Genomic DNA, 12,374 nt, shown 5'->3' with positions numbered 1-12,374 from the left:
CTAATTATATGTTGGATAGAAGATAGATGTGGAAAATGTTCATACTTTTTACTAAAATAGCGGAAATAGCAACTATTTCCCCAGTGAAACTGCAGTAGAAAATCCAACCCACCCAGCTCTCTGTTATGTAAGTCATGCTCCAGCAGTATCTCTCTTAATAGAGTCGTATTAGTTAACACGTCCACGAAGCTCTCATCATCAGCAGCATCATGGCAGTGAATGTTATATCAGAATCACTATGGCAACACACAGCAGAGAGCTTTTAAACACACAAATACACACACGCACACATGGTCGCACGCACGCTCGCACATTCATATGCACACACAAATAATTGTGACAGGCCTAAATGTTTTTGCCACTAGGAACTGAATGTTTATTTATATAGTACAGTTAAAAAACAACAGCCGTTGACCAAAGTGCTTCACAGAAAGAACAAAACAAAGCATCACAAAAGCGCAATCCCATACACTCTTGACATACCCATCGACAGCGTGCAAAACTAAGTAAGCTCAGAAGAACCCAGTGCCCACTCAGATTTAATTAAAAGCAAGGGGAACGCTTGAGTAGGGATTTGGAAACCTCAGTGGACTGCGCCACTTTTTTCGTATTTTTTTTGACTGACATGGGAGTGGAACAAATCAGAAATATCAATCAGTGCCCTGCCCATGAAGTAACTTAAAAACAAATGGCAGTACCTTAAAATGTCATCTAAAATTGATAGGGAGCCAATGAAGCTGGGCAGAAAAAGGCAGGTTAAAGATCAGATAAACTGGAAGTGTCTGGAGGCCAAGCTGATTCAACTCTCAGTGGACGTTTAAACAGTGCACTGACCTGTCCTCTCTTCTCTCATTCTACTTCTTCCTTTCGTCTCACTCTTCAGACTTTTTTAAAATTGTACTAAATCTGTCTCTATCCTCTTGGATGGTGAGGCAATTCTACTTCAGGTCTTAGATGTTATTGAATGGGGGTTAGGGTCAATCCTGCAATCCTGTCTTCTAATCTTTTCTCTCTCTCTCTCTCCCCCCCCCCCCCCCCCCCCCCCCCCACCAGAAGGGATCCATAACATCACCATGGACTCCAACTCCATGACGATGCCCATGTCAGATCCGGGTGCCTGGGCTACAGCCATGAACAACCTGGGCATGGCTCCCATGAACATGAATGAACAGCCTCTCATGCCAGGTAGGCAGTAGGTACCATACCACATGACTCTAAAACAGAACTACAGTACACAGCTTTCTTCACACTGGACTGTATCTTGACATGTAAAAGCGGACGTCACCGCCTTTTCTCTACAGTGTTTGCTGTAGAGAACTCTGCTATATACTGGGGACTTGTAGGATGATATTGTACGTACATGCGTCGGCCATTAGGAGTGACTGTATTGAAATGAACAGGCTGAGCTGAGTCAGCGAGACATGGTTCTGACTATTGTCAGTCTGAGGACTGGAGAATCACACCCGCTCTCATTCACACGCACGCACACATGCGCGCACACACACACACACACACACACACACACACACACACACACGCATCCATAAGATGGCAGGCAGAGGCTGATTAGACTGACACTCTTCTGGGTTTCTGACAAGATGGCTAGTGGCTATGGTCTCGTCTAGCTTCTAAATGAAAAAATAAATTGAAACTTGTTCTGCAGAACTCTCCAATGATGATAGCCTCCCTTCCATATCCAGCCACTCAATCTCTTCACCTTTCTCTTGTTTTCTGAAGGGTATAGGATGGTGGGTTGTAAAATGCAGGCTCTCCCTGCTTCAAGTGGGGGAAGATCTCTGGCTCCTGGCAGCACTTCATGCATGTTCTGCTCTCACACCCTCCATTTGGCTCGAACCGTGAACCCAGCAATCACTCAGCACAGCACTCTGTGACAACCACAGTAGGTCTTATCCAATACACCACTGATGTGGATCCCAACTCCAAATAGTGAAATTGTTATCAATTTGGGAGTACGTTTTACATATACGTTATCTACTCAACCTCAGTGGTTCTCAAACCTTTCCATGTCAAGGACCCCCAATTTGACGCCTGCGGAGCACAGACCTCCATTTGAAAAGATACGCCCGGGAGCCCCATAACATTTTATGGCCAGTGATTCTCAACCATTTTAATTTCAAGGAGCCTCGGTTTGATATGCATTATTAGGCCACGGAACCCTTTTGATACCATTGTTATCTCTGGGAACCCAATCCACACTGTGTAGTATCTGTGTAGATAGATACCGGTAGACAGACAGACAGACACCTTCCTTTACTATCCCTATATTTATTCAGTCGCCCAGAAGCGGCACAGCAGTTAAAACTCCTTTGCTGCCCCTAGTGTTAGCATGCTGGTACTGCCCGATATGCTCCGTAGAGGGGACCTGGACGGGCGTCCAGGTCCCCTCTACGGAGCTTGTTGTCCTTCCGGGTTAAACAGGAAGGTGGGGGCCTCCGGAAGGACCACCACTGGCATTAGCCCGCAGCCTTTAGCTAGCAGTACAAGCAGCTAGATTTTCTCAGCGATGCGATACAAAATCACAAATGATTTACAATCGTCGGGTGGAGGCTCAACAGAGCTGAATTAAAAAATTGCATCGCTGGTGGTGACGGAGAAGGTCCACACGAAGCAAGAACAATGCTAAAAGGTAAACAGACGGACAGCGCGTTCATATATGGATTAAACGGTTGTCTATACATTTGGCATAAATAGGTCCCAATAGCCTAGCTATGTGTATAAGTGTAGATGGCAATAAAAGAGGTTACAGAGGTACAGGTAAAGAGTAAGAAAAAAACACACCCGTGTGAACCGAGTGGTGCAACTCCCCCCCCCCCCCCCCCCCCCCTCTCTCTCTCTCTCTCTCTCTCTCTCTCTCTCTCTCTCTCTCTCTCTCTCTCTCTCTCTCTCTCTCTCTCTCAACAGTACAGCACTGTCTCTCTGTTTCTGGCGCCCCTACTGGCCCCTACTGGTACATACTGGTGCTCATTAACCAACACATAGGTTAACCAACGTCACAGACATTGCTGTTCCTTGGAGTGGTTGCGCCATTCTAAAAATAAAAACGACTGTTGTGTACAGCAATTCGGGCCGGGCCCTCCCCCGGATCCAACAATACATCCGGGACCCAGCAGGTGGCGTAAAAAGGAAAAGACATGCCACGCCCGTCTATGGACCTCGCTGAACCGTCTGCGCTGTGGTCATGGGACGCTTCAAGTCATCTATGAAAAAGTGGGGCCTGTCGGACAGCGCGGCATGCGAGTGTGGCGAGCCTGAACAGACTGCCGAGCACATCATCACAGGCTGTATGACACATATGATAAACGAAAGAAGAAGAAGCAATTCGAGGCATAAAAAAGAAGAACAATGTCTTGTCCATGACAATAATGTCAATGATACAGAGTCAACGGAGGTAAAAACATGTCCATTACAGTCAGTGTTTCATAAGTATCTCACCGTATCTCGTCATAAAACTTATAATAGTTATCAGTGCAATGCCAACCAAAAAAAAATCCATTTGGTCAGGGCAAAAGTGCTTGAAGTGAAACTGCTCACTGTGAAAAACGCACAAAGGACCCTACCCTAGGGATGTCATTAGAGATCACAGTTAATTTAACTCTGAAAGCGTATAAATGGAATCAAATAGACCATGCACACTCAGTTACAGACCAATAACAGTCCATTTGGTTCCTAACTATTCACAATTTGGCTGGAACCCCCTCAAGGACCATTGGGGGTCCCCAGACATCCACTTTGAGAACCACTGCTCTAACTCACTCCATATATTAAAGCTGTATAGGCTGCAGACTGTAACATGGCTGCCGACTGTAACAAACACTATAGTGCAGATGAATTACGACATGTCTCTCTTTAGATAATGTCATTCTTCATCCTTAAGGGAAAACTGAGCACCACTCCATCCAGGCCGATGTCATTCCACTGACGTTGGTTTAATAACATCACGTTTAATGGTTCAGAACCAAGAGGGGAGATTAATGAAAAACACTGGGGCTTCATTGCTCAGGTTTATTATTTATCCAAGCTCATTACAAGCTGGGGAAGCATTTACTATGAAGCATGAGGTTCACAACTCAACTCACCGCCATTCCACTCTGCTGTCACTTCACTCTGTCCAGCTATGAAGATGTGTGCTAGCATGATGCTTTTACACTCTCTGTCCTTAAAGAGACACTATGTAACTTTTTATAAATTAATAAAATGTAATGTCCAATCTGTATGCTAATGTATGTTAATACAATATAACATTATACAATTGGAGTGGTTGTATTTTGTTTCCCTGCTCTTCTATTAAGACATATAGATAGTGTCAATAGGGTCATTGCGAACGCAGTGATTGCGAACGCAATGAGCACTAACTATGAGACCCTGCAGATCATGTCTGTCTGTCCCGATGTTACACCACCTGCCCGCCACCAGAGGGCGCAGCTGTATCACACAAAACACACAAACGCGCGCGCACACACACACACACACACACACACACACACACACACACACACACAACTTAACTTAAAAAAAACTTAACTTAAAATGAAAAAGAAAAAACTTAACTTAAAAAAAACCCTTTAAAAACACTTAAAGGTCCACTTCACCACTTTTCAACATATGTTCATATAATAGGTCCTCACTAATAATCATGATAAAATGGCACGATTTTTTTCTACTCAGTCTGTGTATCATATGAGGGCTGTGGGCAGTTTCGAAACTGTCTTCCAGTGACATCATCATTAGGCAGATTATTTTTTAAACAATTATTATTATTTTATTTTTTTGATTTTCATTATCGTGAGAACGATGGCTTCCATTTTAAAAATAAAATCTTAAAAAAAGAGAACTTTAAAAAGAAAACCTTAAAAAAGTATGTAATGTAATTTATTCTAATTGTTGTTATTGCCATTTATGAGCTGCGTTCGCTTCCCGCGTTTGCGCGTCTTACTTGTGTCTCACCTATACAGGATCTGACCTGATGGTCAAGATTAAATTTATCCCCTGGGCAAGCAAACAGATTAGCTCAATGGTAAAACATTTCAGCACTTATGTAGGACACCGGGTTCAAATCTGGGGTAGAATAGGATAGTACTGTACATAGTGGTCTTCTCTATGTTCTTTTTATCAATCTGCATGTTCTCACCGTGTAGGTACCCTCACAAAAAAAACATGCAGTAATCCTGGTCTCTATACTGCCTCCCCCTGGCCAGCCTGAAGGAGGGGAAAGGAACTGGTTGGAATAGTTTGTTCCTTCCTTCCACGCGTGTCCAATTGGGAAACCCCCTCCCTAGGTGAAAAGAAGCGGCTTGGACTCCTCATGCATTGAAGGAAGCATGAGGTCAGTCCGTTGCTCTCCCCAGGTTGGCAGGTAGCTAGCTCTACATTAGACAAATTGACACTGAGTGAAAAAATAAATGGGTTATAATAAATAATCACACCCGTGTGAAGTGAGGGGCGCTCTAATCAATTATTGACCTTACCAACCTTGAAACATACCTTAGTTACGTCACCATGACCAATCACGGTCCCTTTTTGGCCAAGGGTTTCCACCGACATACCAACAGCCAATTTGCTCAGACACATAATGACGCATTGACGTAAATTCTCCATTCATTGTCAATGGCATTTATTGTTTGTGTTAAGACAGAATCTACACTATAGCTGTTTACAGGAGGGGCTAGCGCCCCTCAAAAATCGTGAAATAGGACAGGATGTCTTATATACAATAATAACTAAAGGTTAATAAATATGAAATAAAGATTTGTGTGTGTGGTGTAACTGCATACTAACAGAACTGTGTGTGTAATCTAATATTATGGCATGCGTAGATATAAATGTTTGGGTAATCATGTTGTGCAGGCTGCATCCTTGTCTGTTGTACATGGAGGACATTTAGTTAGTTAAAACCAACCATAAAGATGAATAATATCTGGAGACACACAGTCATACTCCTTTTCGAAGAGAGATAAACAAGAGCTCTTTCATAGAGCAGGCGCTCAAGATCTCTTAGATAAGGCAAACTGTCGAAAACAGGAATCGCAAAATGCTAGCATATCCCACATTTTGAATCAATGGAGCACCAATTTGAGAACCCATTGTCAAACAATAAACGAAAACACTGCCCTCTTTTCTTTGAATTGACGGAGAGACTAATGGAGGACAAACTACTCACATTTCCACTTTTGTATTGACACACACCAATAAACATGGCTTAGCCTTAGAGTCTGATTCACAATTCACAGTTTTTGATGTATACTGGATTTTGGACTCTATGCCCAGCTTTCCGGGTATGTGTGAACACAAACATTGGCTTGTGATTGGCTGATCAGCCCCATAGCAATGATTTGATTGGCTGAGATCTATATTTTTTGTGATCTACTATATGATGATGTATGATGATAAGAGCGCCCTCACTTCACATAAGTATGATTTTTTTATATTATTTTTAATAAGACAAACCGTATTGCTAAGCCTTAAGGCATGTTAAACACACCGTCTGTCCTTCACTTTCAACATGAATAGACGTATTCTTCAGGTGGGGGTAGATTCACTATAACATTATTGTCTCCACCAGGCTGAAGGCATGGGGAGAGAGTATGTTTTGTTTGCTTATGTGGGGGACAGTCAAATATTGTACATTATTTTCAAATAATTTGTCAGGTGTTGAAGTCCTGACGTCACTCGCTCATCCCCTGGTTCATGGAAGTTTTTCTCTATGGAGAATAACATGGGGTCATCTTAAAATCGTCTCATATAAGAATTGTGGTCCAAACTGTATCGGCGATATTGTTCTGTATTGTTTATGAAAGTCAGTCCCTCATATTTGATACAGTCTGTTTCTAGTGAAAATGTAACTAATTCTGCAGCAGTAACATTAGTGTTTTTACAACTAAATACAATAACTATAAACACATTTCACTTGAATTGGATTTTAATACTTTACAATTTTATCATTAAAAAGATATATAGCCCCCGGGCTGCAGCCCACCCTAGCCCAATGGTAAGTCTGCCTTTGACAGTCGGCATGTTTGAAATAGGTTTGCATGAGTTGGCAGTCTGTAATGAGTTTGTCAGGGAGAACAGGTGACGAGGCTACGTTAAATTAGTCAATACCACAATGTATCTGCTATTTATGAAAACCACTGATCTAAATCACTGCTCTAAATGTCTTGTTTACTTACATTACACACAGCTCTTCGATCCGGTTCCAATTAAGCTTCTATTCACAATGAACGTTTAATAAACATTTCACATCCAGTCCCAGTGTGCACACATGAATGAACAGAAAATCCATGTATTTCACCAGCAGATTGTGGTAAAAAAATAAAAGTAATTTTTCAAACAGAAGGAGGAAATGACAAGGCGAGTGTGAGTCTGATAAGGCTTGTTAAATATGCATGGTGTTTGTCAGATGATTTATTCATGAGAAGCTGTGTATTGTGTTGTTTCTGGGTCACTGGTGTTGACAGAAGAATCAGCCAGAGAATCACAATGTAAAATAGAACATGAAGTTTGAATTAAAGGGGTGGTTCGCCCACGTTATTTCTATTGTTTACCTACTCGGTGGTGTTGACTAAGGCAGAGTTTTACAGTGAATGGTCCAAAATCCAAAGAAACCTGATGAATGGAATTAATCCGAGAATGAACAGTGAACCAGCTTTATGTCAGGCATACAAAAAAAAACACTACAGATGTTTTTTTTCTCAATCAATCAATCAATAAATCAATCAATCAAACAAATTGTCACATCACAGTTACACGGTAAAAGTGGGTGAAATTGCTTGCTTGTGCGTGCGTGCTCTCCCTATTGCAAAGGTAGAGTAAAATTTGGGAAAGAGAACACACAAAGGCCCTCATTTATCAATTGAGTGTAAAATCTGCCCCAAATTCGAGCGTCGGTTTTGTAGTACACTCACGTCGCCACTGCATTTATAAAGTGATCGCAAACAGCTGATCTTTATTTTCATTCCTAGCAGTGATAAATGTGACGGCTGAAATCAATCTGGCACGCCCTATGAAATCAAGCCTCGACCTCGTTTTTGCAACATGAACTACTGCAATACGACCACAAAAGTTTCCCCCGCATGCCCTTAGCACTTGCCTTGCTGCCCGCCGCACCCCCCCCCCCCTCTCACACACACACACACACACACACACACACACACACACACACACACACACACACACACACACACACACACACACACACACAGACGCACGCATGCACGCACATGCAACTTGCAAGCCCAACTGGTGTGTTCTTAAATAAATAAAGAACGAACACCTGCATGAATTAAATAAAGCTGTAGGCCTACCCTGTCTGTTTCTCCTCTCGCCTCACTTGCCTTGCTGCCCCCCCCCCCCCCGCAATTTGCAAGCAACTGTATATTAAATTATTAATGTCAGGGTCTGTCTCTGCACAGACCATGTCTTCACCCTGGCCACTCCCTCATTCCATTCCATCACACTGCTCGCCTGTCTCCTACTCCCTCGTCAGCCCACCTGTGAACACTTTGATAATTTACCTGCATTCTATTTATACTGGAGTCCTTACAAACACTCACCGTCACAACATATGTAATTTTCCCTGAGCTGTCCTGTGTGTTCCTGGTTCGTTGTTTTTCTCTGTGTCTGCTGCCTTGTGCTTTTTGCCTCATACTTTAATACATAAGTTTAATTTGAACCTTACTGTTTTGAGACTCTGCATTTTGGGTTCAGTCTCCTGATATCACAACAATTAAAGTATTTTTAATTTAATATACAACAAGATATAGTGAACGAAAACCTGAGAACCTGCATGAATTAAATGACAAATAGGCACACACACGCTTCTGTTTTGCAAATAGGTGCATCTCCTCCTGTCCTGTCGGTCTGTTTGTCTCTATCACTGTGGTCCGTCCGTGACACCGTGACCAACTGACCATGCCAGAACATCGGGATGAACCTGTGTAGTCAATGGCTGCTCCAACAGTAGTGACAACATAAAAAAACAAAACGGAATGTGAAAATATCCACCACGGTGGCTGAGACCAGAGCCATAGAGTAATGGTTGAGACGAAGCAGTGAAAGGTCCTGAAAGATACATAACATCAGTCTTACCCAATACCCAATCGTTCTGTTCTATGAACACAAGGCTGCTGTACTTAAAGTACACCGCGGTCCACCGCGGTGGATATTTTGACATTCCGTTTTATTTTTATTTTTTATGTTGCCACTACTGTTGGAGCAACTACACAGGTTCATCCCGATGTTCTGGGCATCTTTGTAATGTTAGTGTTAGTAAAAAGCGTAACGAGTAAAGAGTAACGTTTGAGGCAGACTAACATCAGTCACTCTACCATTCACTGTAGTAGAAGAGGTGCGGGTTTACCCCACAGCTATGTCTGCTCCGCCTACAGGAAATACGTAAGCTGCGACCATGAGACCCGTTTCTGAATTCGATAATGTGTCTGGTATATTGTGTGAATGAACTGCCATTGAGTGAGCGGTATTGGCCCAGGAGGTAAAGCGGCCGCTTCTGTAAGATCCCCAGGCCAGCTCCCACTGGTATGTGTTGAAGTGTCCTTTTATTGAGCCACACACGGAACCCCTAACTTCTCCCCATGAGCAATTTGGTGCCTTGCATGGTTTCCTCTACTGGTGGTGTGTGAATGTAATGCACATTGTAAAGTGCTTTAAAAATAAAGGTGCCATATAAATGCACCATTTACGTGAATCGGCCTGCAGGTCTTAATGGATTAATAGAGAACAGTAGGGCCTTTCAAACAGGAAGCGATCTAACACACGCCTATAGTTTATTTTCAATGAGACCTGCATTTTTTTCTGTACGCGCTGAGAAGTCGAGGGGCAGATTTACGTGAGTGCGGTCCTGTGAATTTGTTGCGCTTGTGCTCGTTTTGTGCACACGCCCGCAACTCACCAGACCTGGATGCTGTTTAGCTTTTTTTTTACGCTTGCGTTGTTGCAGCCCTCTTGAACAGACCTGTAGCAGACCTGTCCTTGATCCATGCGTCAACGTGTGCGTTCATCGCTTCCCGTTTGAAAGGACCTTTAATTGTTTTGCATCACAGTTCAGTTCATCTGTGTCTGGATGTTTCTACTCCCACCATATCTCTCTCTCTCTCTCTCTCTCTCTCTCTCTCTCTCTGCATTCCCAGAGCCATAGAGTACAGACAGAGTTGCGACAACTCCATTCACTTCATGGGGCCAGTTTAATGGTGGCTCTTCTACATAGACTTCTATTGCTGAAGAGCATAGCAAACAGTGACAAAGTCCTGGACCGGATGTTGGCAGAATGCACTGGACTGAGGCAACAGCCCAGCTTTAATGATCTTAAAGATAGTTTTTTTTTAGTAATAGTACAACATACACATTACAGAGACTTTAGTTGTCACTGTACAATACTTTAAAACAGTTGTCATGTTGCACACATGCCTAAAATAGCTCTTATTTGCGCCACCCTTGTTGAAACCAATGCATTTCAAACTCCAGCTTGTCACTGTCCAGGCTGCATGCAAAGCGCTCGAGCACTCAGTTTTCTGCCCCCCCTCAATGTTGTAAGACTTTGTCTTACTCTATGGCTCTGTGCATTCCCAGCAGCCAGACATCGCTGTGTATTCTTCACAAACGTTTCTCTGACACCATCCAGATTTTGATGCCAACCTCGGCGTGATGAATGGCATCCCTCCCATGAACCCCATGATGCCCGGCCTGGGCATGATGGCCCCGCCCATCTCCCAGGATGTCCCAATCATGAAGGACATCATTCACTGCAAGAGCTGCACCCTCTTCCCCGCGAACCCCAGTATGTTTACATGGTTATAATAATAACTGAAAAGACTTGTTATTCTCTGACATTACACCTTTTGACGTTAGATGAATAGAGGCTATATGCGCGTGACCGTTATGCGTGAACGCCTACTGAGTGGCCAAAAAAAACAACTTTCTGGCCTTGACAGTTGCCCATACATCCAAACAGAAAAGTCCTATCTGATTGTTTTAAACAACAATAAACTCGCCAACATTGCAGCTGTACGGAAAGCTTGAATTATTCTTTCCATCTGCAAAGCTTTAGTTTCGTAAAAATCCACCATAGACATTCTATGGCAATCTACAATCTAGAAATTCTGTGCAGGTGATTGAGGTGTCAGAGTTTGGAAGCGCTCATTTCCAATAACGCAACGTCCTGCTGTCTCCTGCATTAGGTCTATGTGCAATTTACAGTAAAGTGATGCATGTGCATAGTAGAGAGAAGAAGGGTTCATAAATGGAAAGAGCAGGTAAGCAGTAAAAGGAAGAATGTAAGTGGAAGTGTAGCCTCGGAGACCGCAGGTGTTTTGTTTTCAAATCCCCGGCACCTGTGTCTAATCTCTCTCTCACACAAACACTCTTCCTTCAAGGTTGGTGAACCAATCCGTGTCCAGCGGTAGATTGACCCGCCCCTCTATGCCCAGAAAAGCATAGGTCTCTTTCAGGCTACTGAAAGTGTGACCTGTTGAAACACAGTTTCAGTGTCAGTCTGTCTGTCTGTCTGTCTGTCTGAAAGGTTTCTCATATTTAAACAAAAACACCCTGACTGGGAGTGTCTTGTTGTGTTGTGCTGTGGTGTTGTGCTATGATCCTTGGCATTCCCAATAAGCGAGGGTTGGAGTGTCCTGGTTCTAGCAGGTCAGATTGTGAAAATATTTATCTAATAAATTATCTAGGTGATGGATGGGTTTGTGTAGCAGACCAGTAGCATCGAGTGGCCACAGAGACAGCAGTCATCAGGGACACATCTATTCCTGAAGACTGGCTTGCAGCCAGGAACTCTGTTACCCCTTTTCCACCGGTTGGTTCCCAATGGGAACCGGTTCAGTTCTTATAGTGGTTCTTAGTCCAGAGCCAGAGCTCCAAAATTGGAATGTTAATCATGTTGTTTGTTTGAAATTCTTTATTTAGGAATACCCCATTGAGATACAGTATCTCGTTTTCGAGAGGGTCCTAACTACAATCAATACAATACAATACAATACAATACAATACAATACACAAAAAAGGAGAAATATCATGGATTGAATCGGCAAAACCATACCTATATTAGATTATCACCATGAAATTTCCCCAGTTGGTTACTTACACGAAGACAATGATTTATTGTATTACAAATTCGAAAATATTAAAAAGCCACTACTGTGGAAGGGGTATCATATATCGTATATTAATTTACTTTACAATTCTACAATTTAATATAAGTATAGCCCCCTCCATTCATAATTAACATTCCAATTTTGGAGATCTGGGACTAAGAACCAAAAAGAACTGAACCCAACCGGTGGAAAAGGGGTCTGAGTGTCCACATTGTTCCATCGCATAACTCTGTACCATGT

The 12,374-nt window shown here is 42.8% G+C and overlaps 1 protein-coding gene across 1 annotated transcript in view; it reads left to right on the top strand.

Moving 5' to 3' along the window:
- Positions 1-1,073: 1,073 nt before the first annotated feature.
- Positions 1,074-12,374, top strand: part of LOC310873188 (ecto-NOX disulfide-thiol exchanger 2-like) — a gene marked incomplete at both ends in the record, with an annotated part of 33,972 nt that continues 22,671 nt past the window's right edge. The window contains 2 exons of the mRNA XM_083785510.1: positions 1,074-1,185; positions 10,655-10,810. Coding sequence (XP_083641636.1) covers positions 1,074-1,185; positions 10,655-10,810 — 268 coding nt within the window. The remainder of the gene's footprint in view (positions 1,186-10,654; positions 10,811-12,374) is intronic.

This window comes from Protomyctophum parallelum, assembly GCF_964188405.1.
Source record: "Protomyctophum parallelum genome assembly, chromosome: 16".
Taxonomy (NCBI): domain Eukaryota; kingdom Metazoa; phylum Chordata; class Actinopteri; order Myctophiformes; family Myctophidae; genus Protomyctophum; species Protomyctophum parallelum.
The sequence above is the reverse complement of the archived record's forward strand: the minus strand, read 5'-3'. Positions and strand labels throughout refer to the sequence as shown.